Source organism: Grammomys surdaster, unplaced genomic scaffold (assembly GCF_004785775.1).
Source record: "Grammomys surdaster isolate TR1022 unplaced genomic scaffold, NIH_TR_1.0 66, whole genome shotgun sequence".
In the NCBI taxonomy this organism is placed as follows: Eukaryota; Metazoa; Chordata; class Mammalia; order Rodentia; family Muridae; genus Grammomys; species Grammomys surdaster.
Window position 1 is genome coordinate 5,208,191 of NW_021604568.1, and position 21,257 is coordinate 5,229,447.

The window sequence follows — 21,257 nt, forward strand, 5'->3', positions numbered from 1 at the left end:
GTTGAGACAGCTGTCATCCTTTTTCCTTTTCAGAAAACCTGTTTTAGCTGTTCTGGAGAACTGTCCCTATATTGATTGCTGCAAATTTGTTTTTCCTTCATATCTATACTTTTAATGATAAAATACTAAAATATTGTCTTGATTACGATGCTTGTTGACTTGAAAGTGAATAAATGTAGCGTTGGCACCCTCGTCTCTTGTCCCCCCAGAACAGTTCCTCTGTCTGTATCAGAGCATCTCGGTGCTTAGCTGAGCTTGTTTATCTCAGAAGAGCAGGAGGCAGGCTTTTAGGGAGTGAGCTACATGTTCCAGAATAACAGGCACCAATGCTGTTTGACTTGAAGAACATTTGATCTCTTACATTAACAGCCCATGTCGCTGTAATAGCGAGTACAGTCAGGCTGTTCAGTTTTCTATTATTTTAGCATTGAAATAACCGTTAGTGCTGCTCCAAAATCCCTGTGTATGTAACTGTACACTGGCTGTCCCCCAGGACTCGTGAGTAAACAAGGTGATGTGTGTGGCCAGAGGGAGGATATTTTGTTGGCTTTGTTTTAAATAATAACTGTCCCTATCTGACGATGTTGTTTCTGACCCCTGATGGTGTGCTGCATGACTTGTGTGCATTTACAGACCTAGCAGTATCTTGAGCAGATTTTTGTTTATTACCAATATTTGTACTTACCACCTATTGAACGTTTACATTTTCTTCTCTTAATAGCGAGGAATTTAGGGTTTCTGAAGCTTAACCTCAAAAATTGTTCACACTTTCTCCAAATAAACAGTTTGCATAATAGTTGTTGCAAACAAGCAAGCAAGAACTTAAGAACTATGTTTGTTAGACTCTAATATGATTTTGCTTTGTCTAAATGTTCTGCTGTTAATTTTTGTGTTGAATAGTTTGGCAGTTGGAGTCAGGTTGTGGTTTTGAAAGAATAAAAAACAGAATTTCTGAAATCAAATTGGGTTTCTTTCTTTTTGAGAAAATCTCTTCTTTTACTGACAGAATGTAGCCTGTTTTAATCATGGTGAAACTGGCCCATATTATTTAATTCCTCTCTTTCCTTTATTTCCTCCTAAAATTTGTTTTCTCGCTTTTATTTTTCTTGCATAATAAAATACTACTAGGCCACCCTAGCACTTCTAATTTAATATATAAAAACACACATACACAGCTAGCACAAGCATAATTGGTCGAAAGGCAACCATCTACCCAGGGAATTGTTCTAAATACTGAATGTGTCAGTGTGTTTTGACATGACATATTTGTAATATCTGTGAATACAGAAAGCACTTTCTGTCTTAGCTGTAGGTATCAAAGCAGTAGTGTGTTTTTAAGAGTTTGTGCTGTGCAGATTCTAGCTTGTGAGGTAATGACAAGTGTTTGCCTGCATAGACAATATATTTTTCTCCCTGAGGTCCCCACACACCTAGTTTCCCTCAAGCTCATCATCTCTGTCAGGTTAATCAATAGGCACCGTATGGCAGAGGGTCAGTAATCAGTGTCATCGTGCCTTTAAATCGTGTTGAAAATTTGCTTAAAGCCTGGGCCAATTAACATCGAGATGATGAATGGATGGGAAGATGGGAAGAGCCTGCCGCTCAGGGGCTTTGTGAGAAGGAGATGCTCAGCTGTTGAGCAGCAGACACCAGCGAATAAAATCAGCCATTCATGTGAGCTCAGTCCACCCACTCTTAATGATAATGTCAATCTAGCAAAATATATACACATTGGAGTTGTCATGAGTTCATAAATCAAAGGAGTTTGTCAAAGGCATTCAGATTAACGAGGCAGCAGCAATAACAAGTCAAATTTGCATAGAGAATTGCTTGAATCTCAGTAAATTATGATCCTGTTTTTCATTTGATTATTTGCTAATGTCTCAAGAGGGAGAATGATTATATTAGCATGCAAAATCTCCTCCAGAAGTAGAAATCTGAGGTATAGAAGACCAGCACACTATGACAATTAATCAGTTTCTGCATACTAGCATAAATGCACAAGGCCCAGAAATGAACTTCTTTTTTATTATTATTTCTCCCTGCTACTGATCCAAATGGTTCAGCTTGACAGAGACTTTATATTGCTTTAACAGTGTTCTGAATTGTGCCTGCAGGCAAGACATAGTTATGCAGCTATAACCAACCTATCCATCTGCCAACCAGATTGGAATTCTCCTATCCAAGGCTTCCATTAACCCCCACTGACAGCTCCAAACAGGATTAAGAATTTGGAAGCATAAAAAATAGTTGTTCTTTGCAAATACACACAATCCCTTTGCATTTTGAGAAAGGCTGCATCTGTAGTATTTTTATAATTAGTGTCAGACAGTGTAGCAGGGGGATAAACCTACTTGGCAGGTTTTTTGACTCCTGTCCTGGGGATGAAGGCAGTACTGATGGCAGTTCTCTGGTTTTTCCCAGGGAGCAGTTTCCATTCTATCTGGTTCCTACCACTATGTTTGGAGCTGTGCACTGCTGAAAACTAGCACTCCCTGAAAGTCTGGGCTGGGGTTCTGTAGCAGTCGGACACTGTGTGCAGACTTTGTTTGATGTTTCTGTGGCTTACTAGAGAATGCCAAATGGTAAACTCGCCAGAGAAGCTATGGAAACATGCCAGAGAGGATTGATTTAAGAGGACACTTCAGGTCTTCCCTAACAACTGGTCCTTGAGTAGGAACCTTAACGGACACTTCTCCCATTAATTCTAGGAATTTTTTTTCAAATGCAGATACACACAGAGTGTTGATGGGGTTTTGTTTTGTCTTTCCTTTAGCGATAGTATCTTACTCTGTAGCACTTGCTGGCTTGGGACTCACTACTTAGACTAGGCTGCCCTTGAACTTTCAGTGATCCTCCTGTCTTTGCCTCCCAAGTGTTGGGATTACAGTCAGTTTCTGGCCAGCTCTGTGTGTGTGTATGTATTTCTTATGTCACCTTTCACTGAAGAGTTTTTTTTTTTTTATGTAGCTAAATTACCTTTTTAACCTTGTAAAAAAATAAATTTTGTTTTTGTAAAGTAGAAACTGTGTGTATTTGGAGGTTAAAGTTACTGCCAAGTCACAGAATAAGTTAATGTGAAAAAGTATTACTCCAGTTACTGACTTGCCTGCAAAGCTCATTACATGATTTTGCAGCTGATTATTGGAAGTCTTTTCTTTTTTTCTTTTTTTTTTTTTTTGTTTTTCAAGACAGGGTTTCTCTGTGTAGCCCTAGCTGTCCTGGAAGTCATTCTGTAGACCAGGCTGGCCTCAAACTCAGAAATCTACCTGCCTCTGCCTCCCAAGTGCTGGGATTAAAGGCGTGCGCCACCACTGCCTGGCGATTATTAGAAGTCTTAGATTCGTTTCTTCATATGTGATCGCCATTCTACATGACAGTGAACAGTTAATTTTTTAATTGCTTATTTCTGTGGTTGTGTGTGTACATGCATCTGTGCAAGTGTGTACATGCCATGATGAATAAATATACGGAGGTCAGAAGACAACTCTTGGTTGGCTCTCTCCTGCCACCTTGTTGGATCTGGGAACTCAGGTCCTCTATAATGGGGAGTGTCTCTCCCCTATCAGCTATTTCACTGGCCTGGGTTCTACCTTAAAAGGGTTCAGATTCAGTGTTGAAATTTGCCAGAATTTACCTGCTTTGCTGAGATGATAACTGAGTTACATAGTCATTTGAGTTACTCCAGTGAAGAGTATGGCATTGGGCCTAGAGCTATGGCTCGGTGTCAGGAGCAGTCTGGCTGCTCTAACAGAGGACCTGGTTTTGATTCCCAGCACCCACATGGTGGCTTACAACCTTCTGTAACTTCAGTTCCATGAGATCCAACAACCTCCTTTGGCCTCCATGGGCACCAGGCACAAACATGCAGACAAAATACACAAATACATTAAATATGTAAGTATTTTTAAAAAGCAAAAAAAAAAAAAAACCCTGAAGCACAAGTCAAAAAACATTACTTCTAGTTTTGAAACTTGTTTTACTTCTAAGTGATGTCTTTTCAAACTAACTCAGGCTACAGCCTGTCGTCCAGTCTTGAAAAAGATCCTGGTTTCTTCCTCTCTTTTTCTCTCTCTCTAGACAGGGTCTCGCTATGTAGTCTTGGCTGGCCTGGGACTCACTATGTAGACCAGACTGGCCTTGAATTCACATAGATATGTCTCCCTCTGCTTCCTGAATGCTGGGATTAAAGGTGTGCACCCCATACCCAACTGGGTCTTACTTATTTATATTAATTTATTTATTGAGCATCTATTGACCCTATTTTATGTAATGTGTTGAGCTGTGGAGAGAGCTATGATGTATTTTAGTTGTCACTTGAGTCAAGATTTTTTTTTTAATTACATTTAATCCCTCCCCCACCGTGTGTGTGTGTGTGTGTGTGTAGAGGCAGGAAGTTGGCTGGAGCACTCAAATTAAGGCCCTAAGACAGTTTGCAGGGGTTGGCTTCCTTCCTACACCACAAAGATCACAGGGATTGAACTCTGGTCATCAGCCTTGGTGACAAATCTTTCACTGCACCTTCTCACCAAACTTGGAATTGAGAATTGACATTTTAATAGACAAAGAGATTAGGAAAGAAGGCTACTCTTACACATTGGGGGAATACAGTTAGCAAAGGTGTGACGATGCATATTTATAACTGCAGCACTTGGAAGGGGGGGATGGGAGGCCACCCTTGACTGTGTACTGAGTGCAGGGCCATCCTGGCCTGTAGAGCCAAGTGTGGCGACACATACCTGTAACCCTAGCATTCAGGTTGAGGCATTGTCATAGGTAGAGGCTGGCCTCAGTTAAATAGTGAGGCTCTTTCTGAGAGGAATGAGGGAGACAGAGGAGGAGGAAGAGTAGAAGGGGAAAGGAAAAGAGAAGAAGGAGAACACAGATAAACGGTAAACGAGGTCGTGTAAATGGTGTGGCACTTCGTGGAGTTAAGCTGGCCAGATGGCTAGGGTTGTAATGGGTTGAGTTTGGGTCAGGTAAGTAGGTGCCGTAAAAGGTTTCTTTTCTTTTTTCTTTTTTCTTTCTTTCTTTCTTTTTTTTTTGAGACAGTATTTCTTTTCTATATAGCTCTTGCTGTGCTAGAACTTGCTATATAGATAAGCTGGCCTTGAACTCATAGGTATCCACCTGCCTTTGCCCCAAGTGCTTAGATTAAAGGAGTGCACCACCATGTCCAATTTATGTTTTTTGAGCTGCAGAGTAGCCTCCTTAGCATGGCAGTCCTGATCGTAGGCGTGGGCTGTGTCATGTACAGACGGAAGCAGGGCTATCAGAACTGGTCTGTGGTAAATGTGGTATCTGGACTAGAGAAGAGGCAGATGGAATGTAGAAGTAGCCTTGAGTATATTAAATAGAATCAAGGAAAGAAAGTGTCTATTGGAAACTCAGATATGCTGAAAGAGAAAAGTGAAGAGTGAAATAATGAAGAAAATACTAAGTAATGGGAAGCTGTCCTAGAAATGGCAGGAGGGGTTAAAGAATGCTTTACATTTGGATGTTCTGATTTTGAGACAGTTTATCATCTGAATCCTTTGTGAGACAGGGTCTTAACTGTATTCCAAGCTGGCCTTGAACTTGTATGTGTCCACCTGCCTCAGCTTCTTAAGTGCTGGGATTAAAGAAACATCCTAGCATGTCATCTCGGACCTTTTTTTTTTTTTTTTTTTGTAGTTACATTTTTATCACCAGTTACTTCTGAAATTTTCCAAAAAAAAAAAAAAATGCATTTGAGGTCTGCCTAAACAATCTCTCATCTTTAAAAATTATTTTCTTTATTAATATTTTATCTTCTTACACCACCATCCCCTCTGTTATCAATATTATGTCTGCAGCCTGGGCTATATCTGAGATACTGTCTCAAAAAACCACACCCCCCAAAATTAAACTTAAGTAAAAATTACATCTTTTTAAAATCATAAGCAATTAATCTAAGGTGAAAAAAATACCTTTTGGGTTAATATAAAAGGTAAAAAGCTATGTAGAATCTTTAAAAAATTTTTTAACCCCCACTTCGTGTGTGTGTGTGTGTGTGTGTGTGTACATTTGTACATGCTTCATGGCTTGTGTGTGGAGGTCAGATGACAACCTGGGAGAGTCAGTTCTCTCCCTCCACTGTGTGGGCCCTAAGGATGGAACTCAGGTTGTCAGGCAGTCAGTGTCTGTATCTGTGACACCGTCTTATTTTATTTGCTGGCTCTAGAATCTTTTTCATAGTGCTATTGTTCACAGATTTTTTTTTTTCCGGGGAGTTTTTGCTGAGGGACTACAAACACATTGAACCTATTCTTTAACTGTAATTTCTGGCTATTGGAAATAAATTATTCTCAGCAATCATGTTTGCTTAGGGTTTTGTGACAGGATCTTAAGTTTCAGGTGCTGAAGATGTAAGTTTCTAGAGTTTCTAGACTATACGGAATGCACAAAGCCCAGGATTTGACTCCCGGAATCATGTAAAGTCAGATTTGGTGGTATATATGACTGTATCTAAGCACTGGGGGCAGTAGAGACCAAAGGATCAGAATTGAATGTTATCCATGGCTACATAGCCAGTTCCAGTGGAGATGGGCTACATGGAACCCTGTCTGTCTCAAGAGGGAAAAAAGTCTCAGTAAAATTTTGGGGATTTCCCCCCACCCCACCCCCAAAGTTTTGACTTACAGCTCTCCTCCCACCCCTATTTCTTAAAGTATTGTATTCAGGTTTGACCTCTATATCAGTTCATTTTCTCCTCACTTTGATGGAATAACGGGTAGAAGCAGCTTAAATGAGGAGGCTTTTATTTTGGATCACAGTTTAGAGTCCATCATGGCCAGGAAGGAAGGGAGCCTCTGGGGGCTCTGGCATCAGAAGCATGTGAAGAGAAATAGGAAGCGGAGAGCTTAGGCTAGAAGCAGGGCTGAGCCCACCTTCAGTGACTCACCACTGCCAACCGTGCCTCTTCCTCCTAGAGGTAATAACCTCCCAAAAGCAGTGCAGCAACTAGGGAGCAGGTTGGAATCCATGAGTTACAACAAACAATAAAAGCCTAGTGTTGACTTTTTGAAGGAATAGTACAATAACCCCTTTATATTGTTTCCATATGAATGCCGGATTCTAATGCCGCCACACTTTTATTATCTCCATGCGTGCACACTCACATCGAACCATTGGAAGTTAAAGGCTTACTACATAATGTGAGATCAAAAGCCAGAGATTGAATGTGTAAAGAGATGGACATATCCCTATCATAGAATAGTATTGACAATAAAAAAATCTGAGCATGGTGGCTTATACATATTACTCTAGCACTTGGGAAGCCAAGGGTGCTGTGAGTTCTAGACCAACCTGTGTGAGCCACAGTGTGCGACTAGGTCTAAAATGAGGGGACAGGAAAGAGGAAATACTAATTTATAATAATAACCTGAGTAGATCTCAAAAATATTTTGAAGGCAAGAGAAAAAAACAGATTCCAATGCTCGTGTTATATGAGTCCATTGTACTGTACAGCATTTTGGAAAAGACAAAATTATTGAGCTAAAACAAAATAACTGATTTTCAGTGGATAGAAGATTGACTGTAAAAATTTGAGGGAGTGGTAAACTTGTCAGAGCTTGACTGTGTTATGGGTACAAAGCTATATACTTCCTCCCAAAAACCCATGTCTTCACATAAGGAAGAATGAATGTTGGGAAGCATCCTAGAATTTAATATTAACACATCTACAAGGTCTTATTCAGATTTTTCCCCCAATTGTTCAATGTTGGCCTTTATGGGGAAAAAAATCTCAAATCACATATTAAAATTAGTAGTCTTTAGTTTCCTTTTATGTAGGAACTATTATTTATTTTATGACATTGGCTTTTTTGTTGTTATTTAATTTAGAATAGTACTTTTATAGGATTTCCTTCATTTCGGGTTAGTGTGTTATCTTAATGAGTAGATGGGGGCATGCCGCACACAGAACACAACGACCACAGCACTTATGTGTGGCTGCCACCTACCTCCCACCTTGTTGGAGACAGGGTGTCTTGTTCATTACTGTGTTTGACAGGCTAGCTAGCCCACAAGCTTGTCTGCCTCCTATTTTGCAGGAATGCTGAGCTTAGAAAAACTTTTCATGAATTTGGGGATCCAAACTTAGATCTCCATGCTTGCATAGCAAACACTTTAACCATTTAGTCACCCAGAGTAGATGTTTTCTTGTTTGGGACAAGGAAACTAACTTCAAAGGTAATTTGTTCTTCCTAAATATGTCCGTTTATTTTAACTTTTTAATTTGTATGTGTGTAGGTGTTTTGTCTGCAAGTCAGTGCACCATGTATGTGCCTGGTGCCTATGGAGGTCAGTAAAGAGCATTGGATCCTCTGGAACTGAAGCTACAGACAAGTGTTAGCTGCCATGTAGATGCTGGGAATTGAACCCTGGCTCTCAGGAAATGCTTCTGCAAAGCCATCTCTCTAGACCAAGAGATTTATTATTAGTGCTTTATCTACCAGATTTCTCCACTATAGAGTTACTATTTTTTCTTAAGTATCTTATGGAGATACATTTGGAATTACATAACAATTTTACTATTTATAAAAAGTTCACCTGCTATTTGAGTAACCTGCTGGTTTAGTAGCCTCTGGGTGATTCTTGGCTGTGTCAACTAGTTACTCTTGAGTTTATTGACTGTAACTTAATTTGTTGAGTAGCGCAGTTGGGTACTTTCTTGTTGGGATTCCTTCTCACCAAGAGTGCAGATAGTAAGTAATCGAACTCTTTTGAGGGTTGGTGGAGAGGTTCCTGAGGACCACCCAGACCTAGTAGGCTCATGTGGCAATTTCATCATTCTTGTTACCATCAAGTTGGGAGTGATTATTCATCTCTAACTCACTGACACTCTGTGTTTCTCCTTCAATATTAGGCGGTAACCAGTTTCTTGCCCCTTATATCCCAATCACCTGGCATTACTACTGTTTTATTTAACAGTTGTGCTGGATTTTTCATTCTTGGTTGGCTTTCTTTTAATAATGGCTTGGCCATTATTAAAAAGAAAAAAACTAAACAGCTCTAACAGTGTCTACAGATTTTTCCTCCTTTTTCTTGTTAAAACAATGAATTCAAGAAATTCTTAGGTAAATGGATGGAACTAGAAAATATCATCCTCAGTGAGGTAACCCAATCACAAAAGAACACACATGGTATTCACTCACTGATAATTGGATATTAGCCCAGAAGCTTGCAATACCCAAGATGCAACTCACACACCACATGAAGCTCATGAAGAAGGAAGATCAAGTGTGGGTGCTTCGGTCCTTCTTAGAAGGAGTAACAAAATACTCAAGGGAGCAAATATGGAGACAAAGTGTGGGACAGAAACTGAAGGAGGCCGTCTGGAGACTGTTCCACCTGGGTATCTATCCCATGTGCAGTCACCAAAGGTAGATGCTGAAGTGGAAGTCAGGAAGTTCATGCTGACAGGAGCCTGATATAGCTGTCTCCTTAGAGGTCTCCCAGAGTCTGACATATTCAGAGGCGGATGCTCACAGCTAACCATTGAACTGATCATAGGGTTCCCAGTGGAGGAGTTAGAGCATGGGGAGAGCAATAATACCAACCATCCAGAGCTCCCAGGGTCTAAACCACCAGCCTGGGAGCACATAGGGAGGGACCCATGGCTCTAGCTGTATATGTAGGGGAGGATGGCCTTGTCAAACATAGGTGGGAGAAGTCCTTGGTCCCGTGAAGGCTGGGTACTCAGTGTCGGGGAATTCGAGGGTAGGGAGGTGGGAGTGGAGGGTAGGTGAGGGCACATCCTCATGGAGGCAGGAGGAGGGGGGATGGGGTGGAGGTTCCTGGGCCAGGGGGGTGATGGGGAAAGGGGATAACATCTGAAATGTAAATAAAATATTCAATAAAAAAAAGGAAAAAAAGGATTCTTAACAATAGCATCTAGCCTTTAATCCCAGCACTCTGGCAGAGACAGAGAGTTCTAGGTCAGCCAAGGCTGTGTCGTGAGATCCTGTCTCAAAAACAACAGTGCCTTGTTTCCTCATTTGTAATGCTTTACAGTCATTAACTCAACTATTTTCCTCTTGAGTCAACAAACTCGAGAGTAACTAGTTGACACAAGCAAGAATCACCCAGTGGCTACTAAACTAGCAGGTGAGCCTTTTATAAACAGTAAAATTGTTGCATAATTTCAAATGTATTCCCTTTTTCTCCCAAAATTGAATATCTTTTATGTTGATTTGCAGCACAGTGGTGATTAGACAATAATTTTATGTATTATGAAACTTTCCAGATAAGTTCATATTTTGGAAATATGTCCTGAGTCTAAAAATAAAAAGTAACTCCAGTTAGAATGTGATGGTTTTATATAATGTATCAAATTTGTCAGCTATAAGCTATAAACTGTTACTTTTAATAGAGAATTCAAATAAATGTAATTGGGTTTTTCTGTTGTTTTGCAAATGGATAACATTTGTTGTCCTTGGTTTGTTTGTTTGTTTGTTTGGGTCTCATTAGCAGACCAGACTGGCCTCAAACTTGAAACTCAAAAGATCCTCCTGCCTGTCTTCCATGTGCTGGTATTAAAGTTATAAACTACCAAGCTCAGCCAATTTTGAACACATTTGAATCTGTTTTTAATTGAATTGTTCCTCTTCAGTATATAAAAATCCCATTGACATTTTAGGATCTTGTAGCTACTGTTTGAACTGATAGTGACAAAAAATGGATTCTAATCCGAAAGCACAGGTTAAACACTAATTGTGTTAATAAGTACTATGCTCCTTGAGATGAAAAGAGGAAGATTTTCCAGACCAGTATAATTAAGATTTAAAATAGATGAAGACTAATTACTTAAAAGAGAACATAATAATCATAATTCATGTTGTCATCAGCTAAATGTGGCCTACAACTTTGGTGGCTGTCCTGGAACTCGCTCTGTAGACCAGGCAAGCCTTGAACTCAGAGATCCACCTGCCTCTGCCTCCAAAGCTCTGGGATTAAAGGCTTGAGCCACTACTGCCCAACACAGCCTAGGACTTTCTTAACATCCCAGTGTCGCAATATGACAAACTAGACTTTCTAGTCAATGTGATCCTCCTGAGTAGTGTTTAAGCAGCCAGATCCCAACATGAATTTATTTATATACATGGGCATATGGTTTCCTTTACATGTGTGTATGTCTGTATGTATATAAATCTTCAAATGCATAAATATACATGGTGTTATAGCTTACAGAATTAGAAATGTAATACAGTTTACTCCCACAGAATAAGACTGAAGATAATGAGAACTGAATTAAAGCTTACTTTCTTTCACAGAATTCCTCAGAGAGAGAAGACTGTAATAATGGCGAACCCCCTAGGAAGATAATACCAGAGAAGAATTCACTTAGACAGGTATGAAATTCAGTCTTACTTAAAGTAAAAAGCTTCTAAAAAACAAAACAAAAGACAGGAAGCCCTTGACTGTCATTCTTAAAAATTGGAGTTTAAATCAAGAGCCCTGTGTTCTGAAGTTGGTCTGGCCATAGCCATCAATTTGATAGTCAGAATATATATTAAATATTTAAATTGAAGTAAAGAAGTTTAGGCAAGATGACCTTAAGTGCTTCATAGAGTGGACATGAAATAGTTAACACTAATATTTATCTCCCAGTAAGGATTATTTATACATTTTAATTTTAATTTAAAAAAAAATTCTGAGACAGGGTCTCATTAAATAGTCCAGGCTAGAAGACTTGATGTCCTAGGCCTCCTGCTTCAGCATCCTGAGTGCTGGGATCACAAGCCTGTACCTCATTCCTGCCTCAGCATCCTGAGTGCTGGGATCACAAGCCTGTACCTCATTCTTGCCTCAGCATCCTGAGTGCTGGGATCACAAGCCTGTACCTCATTCCTGCCTCAGCATCCTGAGTGCTGGGATCACAAGCCTATACCTCATTCCTGGCTAAGGTTTGTCATACATTTAAGTAACAAACACAGAACTGGAACAAAGTCGAGTTTCTTAGTTTGAATTTGTTTAATTTATTAGTCTTTTTTTTTTCCGAAGTGAAATCTACTATTGATGTTTACTTTAAAGCTTTTTTTATGGGACTGGAGAAACAGTTCAGTGCTTAAAGTGCTTGCCCTGGAAACATGAGGACCAGAGTTCATATCCTCAGGACCCACAGTGTGGCAGGCCAATTGTAATCCAGCATTGTGAAGAGATTACAAGGGATCCCAGAAAAGATTCTCAATGAATAATGGTCCATGTGGTTGAGGACCTCCACATTCGTGCACACACATGTACATCCATACTCAAATGTTTGCGTAGTACAGACATAGAGAAGAAAAGAAAAGAAAAATATAAACCCCTTTCCTCAGGACTCTGTGCCCTGTTTCCCAGAGGGAACTTGTGAACTTGTGAAAGTTCAGTCTCATTTTTATTTCATTAAAATATCCAAAATAGTGAATGAAAAAAAATGTCCTCACTACCTATAAAAACCTGTATTACCTTCATAATGTTTTAGAGACAGAACAGATCACTAAATTGCTTATTTATTAAATTAGTATAGCTAGAAAATAAATATTACCTAATCATTTTTAGTATACAGTTGTATAAATGGGCTGCAGTACAGATACTTTTAATTGGTTGTGTCTATGACCTTTATTCTAGGACACGGAGCAGTGGTGTGGTTTGTGTTAGATACCCACAATGAGTGTGTTTATTTCACTTAATCCTGTGATGACCCTGCTGAGCTGGTATATATGATACGGTTTCCAGTTTACTGATGAAGCAAATGGAGGCTTGAAGAAGTTAGACTTGACCAGAGCTGCTCATTGATTTGGAAAAGCACATTAAAACATGTCACAATTATTTTTTATTTATTATAGGTCAACTCTTCTTCATGAAGGCATTTTTTATAAAAATTAAAATTTGCTAATTTTTTATAAAAAATAATTGATTTAAATAGAATTGAGTCAATACAAGAAGCTTTCAAAACAAACAAGTTGATGTCGAGACGATTAGTGATAATTATTTGGAGATAGACACCAAATCAGTATGTGAAATCAATAGAACAGTATTGAATAAGGTAAACTTGGTGGCAGAAACTCTCTGTCCACTACACAGAACAGAAGCAGCTATCAAAAAACAATGACACAACAAAAAGTTTTGGCAACTTTATTTAAGCTAACAAACGAATTTTCACTCTGCAAAGTTATAAATTAATTTTAATAGGCTGATCCAGATGGTCCATTTGGAAAATGGATAGGCTGATCTGTTGAAAATTAAACTAAATTTATCTCTCTCATACTTCAAACTGAAGCAAGAGAGAAAACCGTGCCTATTAAGTCCAGCACACACAGATGGACCAGCAGGTCACACATGGGACTGATCTGATTCATTTTAAAAATAAATGCATACATTATTGAATCATTTTCTACTTGCAAGATCTGTTGTGTACAGTACTTAAAAGAAATTTGGTGTTTTTTCCTTGTTGCTATTTTAGCAGGTTTGCTTCACCCTCTCCACTTTAATTTACACTCCTCCCCCCCATTTCTCCAAAATGATTTTTCTAGTATCTGTCATTCAATGTTGAGATCCAAGCTCTGGAGATTAATTAGGTCATGAGGCTTTCCCCCTCCCTTCTTTGTAAAGGGTTTTATCTCCATTCTCTTTGTGAAGAGCATGAACTCAGTGTTCTTGGAAAGAGAAATGGCCTTTAGAATTCAGGAAGTAGGGGATCCTCCTGGGGCCCTCAGAGCCTTTTAGCTTCTGGGTGTTTTAACAGCCCCATGAATGCAGATTTGTAAATTTATTGCAGTGCCATCTGGTTTTTTGCTCGAACCAGATTACTGTTGGCTTGTGTCTGTCTATTGTGGTGGTCACTCCCTAGGAGCTTGCCCTCTCAGTCTTGGAAAAGAGTGATGAATAGCAGGGGTCAGTGGAAGCGGGTCACAGGGCAGCTGTCCGGGACTGCCCTGAACTTGATTACCCTGCTGCTGATTTTTTTTTAAGGTACTACATAATACACAAGCTGTTTAAACTCCTCTTTTTCTCTGTTGCATTTGACAATAAGGAAATGACATTTGCTATTTTGTTTGTCTATTGTTAAGTTCTATAGACAAAAAGATATCAAGGCCAGCTTAAAGTGAGTGTGGCTTCATGGGGTCAGTCTCTTAAGTTGAAATTCATCTGCACATATTTCTAATAAGCTTTCAAGAATCTCTTACCCTGAAATATAAAAAATTCACTTGAATTCTAACAACCTAATATTGTTATAACTAAACTCTATAGTTTATATAGATTATTCTCAGGCAAAGGATTGCCATTATTGATAGGGCATGGCTACTAAACAGTAATTTGAAAAGCTGTTTGAATACTGGAGGAGCTGAAAGAAGGGTTATCGCTATAATTCTTAAGACGTTAAAAGAATAATGGAATATCAATATAGATATAAATAACTTTATTCCAAAAATTGGCTGGATAAAATGTGCAGATTCTTTGAAAACTCACAAAACTAACACAAGGTAAAAGTTATATCTGTTAAATATAATGTTTTCCTCATCACAATGTTCATATGGTTTCACTGGTGACTAAATTTTAAACAGATATAATGGCAATCTTGTACTGTAAACCCCCTCTTAAAACACAAAAGGAAAGAATACTTTTTTGCCATAGTAGAACTTCCAAAACTTAATGGGGAAATTACCAAAAATAGTGAAGGAGAATGTCATCATTTGGCATTAAGTGTGAACTTTAAAAAAAGGATACTATATAGACAGTTTCCTTTCTGTGTTTATCCTCCTAAACTGTGGAAACCACAGCCTCTCTTTTATAGTTTTATACCATGTGTGATGGAGGCAAAGGACTGAGAGATGCAAGGCCTCTTTGCTTTTTGAAAATGTCACACTACAACATGCAACTTTTCTTTGCTCACATTGGAGCTAATAGGATCTGTCAGCTCCCCTTTTCTCTGTAATTGAGTAAATTGTGGCTTTTGCCTAATTCTTCTCCGGTCTTCCACCTCTTTGTGTGTGTGTCCACTTACCATCCTGAGAACGTGGGCAGTGATAAATAAAGCACTGAGTGGAGCGCTCTCGACTCTTTGAAAGCAGCATGACGCCAGCCCTCTAGTTATATTTCTTTACGTGTTTACATTTTCCTGTATTCTTTCTCTTGTGTAGCTGGAACCCTGGGGATGCAAAGCCATGAGAGAGGCCAAGAAGCTAACAAAGTAGCTGTCTCCCTTGTTAGCTTGTTCCTTTATTCTTTAAAAACAAGATAAAAACCATCTGGCTCAGGGCATTACATTTTCCTCCCCTGTGCACCTCTATAGTGGAGACTTCACCTGCAGCGGGGGTTTACACTGATGAGGGAGGAGCAGTAACTCAAGCTTCCATCCGCTTCAAGGATACTTTGCAGTCTTGAAAGGTGCTGACCCACTGAGTTAAACTGTCAAGGGAGGATAAAAAAGTATCTTCATCCCAGGAGGTAACAGCTGCCAGGTTTTCAACACCTTGCATGCTGCTGGGGGAAAAATGTCACAATTGTCAGCTGAAAGAAAAAACAAGTCTGTTGTCATCTTCTGTTAATGACTGAGCCTTACAAAAGGAACTACGCAAGTCTTTTGGATGGAATAAGTAACTATTTTCCTTGCCTGAGATTTTCTTTTCCCCTGATAAAAATCCCTACATTGTTCTAAACATCAGTATGAAGGAACAGCATTAAAAGAGCCAGTGAGATGGCCTTGGCTCCTTTTTTACATTTGGGCAAGTAGGAGGAAGAGGCACACCACAGGCACAGAAAATGACATCAATGTCTGTTGACAAAACAACCACAACAGTTCCAGGGCAGCAGGCTGAGAGAAGACACCAGGCTCTGTTCTTTGGAGGACAGTTTGTTTTCAGGCAGCATCCAGGAGGGTACCATGATGTTACTTTCAGGAGTCACTTCTCTCTAAAAGCATGAAAGAAGTTGAACCCCACAGAATTCACTTCCTTTACCAGCTCCAGTGTTGTGTATGATGGCGCTCTCTTCTTTCTGATTTGATTGATGAGGGGGAAAGGTTTAATGAAGTCTCTGCTATCAGGCAGGCAGTTTTTTCTTCTATTTGTTTTAGGTTAGTCATTTTAATTGTATTGAGTAATTAGAAGGTACACACAGCCAAGGGAGCTTTGTTCTGATAATTGCTCAAGAAAACCCGTTCCCTATCCTCTGTCACTTTGTATTAAGACACTTCTCCCTCTAGTGGCAATAGTAAGCGCTTTGGCTTGGCAGTAGGCAAGGTGTAATTGCACCATGACAAACTATGCTTAAGGGACTTTCTTGTAAATACTTTAGGGTTCAGCATTATTTCATTATATACATATATTTTACCCTTTGAAACTTACTACCTCCTCTTTCTTCTTCCTGAAGTGCTTTGGGCTTTGGATTAAAAAAAGAAAAGGAAAAAAAAAACCTGCCTGGGATGCTTGCTTATTAAAAAAAGAAAAACTAACCACAGTGCATTCTGGGTAATGTTTTGCAGCTTGACTTAATTTTAGTCATCTGTTTTAATTACCTATTTATAAAAATGCTTTTGCATTTGTAGACATTATTTAATACTTTGGAAGAAGCACCTCATTTGAAATAAATAAATAAATGGTACATATTTTAAATAGTCTATGTAAAAGATCCTAAAGGTAATTAATGTAGGTCTCTTAAGTAAGACAGAAGTGATCTCTTTGAATCTGATGAAGTGATTTGTTTATATAACTTCCCACTTCTGCTGGATTCTTCAGAGCCTAATAACATTTTTTAGGGGGTTGGGGGAACAAACAAACAAACAAAAAACCACAGTTGGCAATTTGTGTCTAGCTACAAAAACCCTTCTTCAAAAAGAAGCAATTTAATAACCAGCTTTCTTAAAATTACTTTGAGGAAAGAAGACTGTATAGGGGGTTAGTGCTTTGTTTTATTTTTATTTCAGTGTAATCATTCTTTGATAAATTGTGTAATCACTGACTTAGTAGAAAACATATTATTGAACTCCTGGGTTGTAATGACCATAAAAAGTGTATTTTCATATAGAGAGTTGAGATACTGTGAATAAATTATAAAGGAAATAGCTTATATGTTGGTCAAAGTCCATATGGACTCAATTCATTTTGTGTTAGATGCTTAATCTAGATGCACCATTTTTTTAAAAGAAAAAGAGGGAAGGAGGGATAAAAAGCCTATTGTGCCCAGCTGCACACATTCTAAAAAAATAAAAATCTGTCCTTTGAACAACATGGAAGGAAATCAGTTAGAGCAGTGGTTCTCAGTGTGTGGTTTGAAGCCCCTTTGGGGGTTGAAAGAGCCTTTCACAGGGGCCGCATTTCAGAGATCTTGCCTATCAGATATTTGCATTATGGTTCATAACAATAGCAAAATAACAATTATGAAGTAGCAACAAAAATAGTTATGGTGGGGGTCACCACAGCATGAGGAACAGTATTAAAGTCGCAGCGTTAGGAAGGTTGGGAACCACTGGGTAAGAGCTTTGTGTCCTGGGTGGGGTTTGGCAGCACCTGGCTGGTATTTGGCAGGCCCAGTTCCAGCTTCTCTGGAATTGCTTTGTACTTTGATTTTTTTTTTTTTTAGCCCATATTCTTGCCTGGGACATGATTTGATGTTACTATATATCTAAAAGTCCCTGTTTCCCTACCACACCCCCAGTCACTAAACATTTTCATTATAGTTTATCTTGTTTTGCTATAGGGCTGTTGAACAGATTTCTTAAACAGCCCTTTGCAAGGTTAAAAGAATGCAGCCTGGTAACAAGTTTGTGTCATTTTAAATATATGCCTTCTAGTAAATAAGGAGAGACCTGGCAATCAATCCCTTTTAGTGTGTTATATGTTTCACCTGACAACTAACCCTTCTATTGATTAGCCATTACTTTGTTAGATAATCTTATGTCATTGAATCCATTGTAAAAAATTAAACTCTTTAAAATGTTTTACCCTAGCAGCGGTGTGAAAATTGAAAACTTGTTCAGAATTACAGCCTGCTTTCACAAAGAAGGTAGTTTTCAGCCAGGCATCTTACTGGTTTATGCTTATGTTCTTTATATGCTATATAAAAACGTATTAAAGTACTCCAACGCACAACTCTCTGCCTCTGGTTCAGCAGTGAAGCCACCTTTTCAGATGTTGCACGGGGACAGAGCCTCGATTGCCTACAGCTATTATAGTCAGTCACTGGTTTGATTCAAAGTGGAAGGAAGCTTACAGTCATAAAGTATTGTTTGAGGCTTTTACTACAGAGTGGTCAAAAGACTGACAAAGCTTAGCTACTGCTTCCTTCGAAGATAAGCAAAGTCATGTACCCACTTTACAGATGGATTATCAAAAAACAAGTCTGTATCCCTAGCAACTCTCTGCTGGAGTGGGTTTTCTGATTCTACTTGATCTTCCCCTGGGCATGAGGAGAGGAAGGTTTGAGTGAAATAAATCATTCTAGCTCTCATGACTTTGTTCTGTTCTTTGAGACAGGGTCCTGGCTGGCCTGGAATTTACCTTGAAGCTCAGGCTGGCCTTAAACTTGAAACAGTCCTCTGCCTTAGCCATTGAATTCTGTCATTTCAGGTATGAGGCACTATACCCAGCTGCCTCCATAACTTTACATTTATTTTATATGTACATTTGTGTGTGTACCTGTAATAATGCAGCACACAGTGGAGGTCACAGGACAGGCTGCATGATGTCTCCTGGGCTCCTCTTCTGATCTGAACTAGAACTCAGGTTGTTATGCTTGGTGGCAAGCACCTTTACTTTGGTAAACTTTTCCCTTTTCTTGGCATGTACTCAGCCATTAAACTATATACAAGTCCTCATAATTTTATTTTTATGAATAAAGACTCTGATTTCTTCTTTCTTGATAGCTTTTAGTCTTATTCTTACTTTATTTTAATAACTTTGACCTTCACAGTGTGTTGAATTGATATGATAAAACATCTTTCCCTTGTTCCCAGTGTTGTGGGCTGGGGCAGGGTGATGATGTTAAGTCTTTGATCATCAGGCACAGTGCTGGTTATGTGTTCTATGTAGAATATCCATCATGAGACTAAACAGTTTACCTTTAATTCCCAGGTGTCAGACTTTTTTTTTAAATCTATAAATAGGTGTTCAATTCAGTTAATGATTTTTAAAAAGATAAGTATTTGCATATATATGTTTGTGGAAATGTGTGCACATGAGTGCAGGTGCTCTCAGAGACCAGAGGCATTGGATCCCTTGGAACTGCAGTTACAGGCAGTTGTGAGCTTACAGGAACTGGGAACTGAAGTCAAGCAGTCTCCGAGAGCACTTTTAACTGATGAGTTCTCTCTCCAGCCCCGGATTAAACACGTCTAAAAATCTGGAATGTTATCTGTAGCCCTGCTTCCTTATTCTGCTAATACTTGAGTTGACTTTATTAAGAATTTTTCTCAGCTGGGTGATGATGGCACACATTTTTAATCCTAGCACTTGGGAGGCAGAGATAGTCAGATAGATTTCTTTGAGTTAGAGGCTAGCCTGGTGTACAGAGTGAGTTCCAGGACAGCCAGAACTATACAGTAAAATCATGTCTCAAAAAACAAACAAACAAAAAAGTTCTCTGTATGCACTTAAGGGATATTGGTGTGAAGCTTTCTTTTAGTATCTTTGGTAGAGTTTGGTATCAGGCCTATGCTGATCTTGTAAACTGAGTTGGGAAGTGTTGCCCTCTTCCATGTCACGAAGGCATTTATGTATGATCCTACTGTTCTTTCTCAAAACTTAATAGAATTCACCAGTGAAAATATTTAGATCATAAGTTTTCTTTCTGAAAAACTTTATAACAGTTTCAGTCTCTTTAACATGTATAGCTATTTGGATTCTTAGTTTGGATTATTTAATTTTGGACAATTTATATTTTTTGTGCCCTATTTATTGTTTGTTGGCTTGTTTTCTTTGGTTTTGGTTACTTTTTTAAATATTTATTTTGTTTATATTTTTAATTATGTGAATGTGCATAGGTCTGGAGGCTTACTTGAGTACATGCAAGTACCCGCAGAGGTCAGAAGACAGCATTGGATCCTATGGAGCTGGAGTTACAGGCAGTGTGAGCCACATAATGTGGGTGCTGGAAACCTACCTTGGCCCTCTGCACAAATAGAATGTGCTCTTAACCACTGAACCGTTTCTGTAGCCTCCTGGGTGTGGTTTCTTAGGACAGAATCTCAGGCACTGAACTCTTGATCCTTTTGCCTCTGCATGGAATTAGAGGCTCCTGTTCACCACGTTTGTTTTGAGCAAGCGTCCCATTGTGTATCCCAGGCTGACTTCAAATACAACCCTCCTGGCACATCCCCTCCTTCCCTTCTTCTTCCTTCAGAAAAAGTCTTGCTCTGTAGACTATGCTACCTAGAACACACTGTGTTAGCCAGTTATTGGTGACCTAAACTCTCAGCAATCTTCCTGCATCAGCCTCCTTAAATATATTTTTATACTCAGTGTTCCAGATTGGCTGAAAGCCTCTTTAGCTGTCATTTTGACTCATGTCCATCATTCTGAGTATTTCCAAATTCATCTTAACGTTTTTTTAAGTGTGTGTGTGTGTGTGTGTGTGTGTGTGTGTGTGTGTGTGTGTGTGTACATGCGTACATGTGCTCGCGTGCATGTGCCCACTGGTATATATGTCTGTAGATTTAATGTGGTAGCAAGAAGAGGGCCTCAGATTCCCAGGAGCGGGAGTTACAGGCTCGACTTAGAGGTTTGTACTACCATACCTGTCTCACATTAGATTTTTCCTCCTCCAGTGAAAATTCCCCATCTGGTTACTCATTGTGAGCATTATCTTTCATTTAGTCATTTCATTGAACAAATTATTATTAAAGACCTCTTTAGTGCTAATCCCAGGTTGGCCACTTTTTGTATTCCTCTTCTTGACTGTTATACAAGTATAGTGATTTTTATATTCTGTAGTGGATAGTGTTAATGTTTCATTGTACAGACTCTGAATTCTGCCTCTGATTAAAATACCAACTCAGTGTGACTGGAGCCAAGGGTAAGGCTCGTATCTGAGAATGATGGGCACGCTCCTGTTTTAGCATATACCTAAAGCAGGTCCCTAAGGTCTAGCACATTTTGTTCACTTCAGCTCAGCTCCTGGTCTTGCTCGGTGTCTCAGGTCCTTTCTGCATCTGTCTCTAACCCTCTCGTGAAGTAGGAATCAAATCCTAGATGCTTACCTGTTCTCATGGCACAAGCTGGAGTCTTGGCTCAGATCCCTCCACCATCCAGCTGTTCTTT

The 21,257-nt window shown here is 39.2% G+C and overlaps 1 protein-coding gene across 3 annotated transcripts in view; it reads left to right on the forward strand.

Moving 5' to 3' along the window:
• Window positions 1–21,257, forward strand: part of Btrc (beta-transducin repeat containing E3 ubiquitin protein ligase) — a 176,632-nt gene that overhangs the window by 84,768 nt on the left and 70,607 nt on the right. For all 3 annotated transcript variants that reach the window (XM_028776096.1, XM_028776094.1, XM_028776103.1), the window contains one exon: window positions 11,295–11,372. In XM_028776096.1, the coding sequence (XP_028631929.1) occupies window positions 11,295–11,372 (78 nt within the window). The remainder of the gene's footprint in view (window positions 1–11,294; window positions 11,373–21,257) is intronic.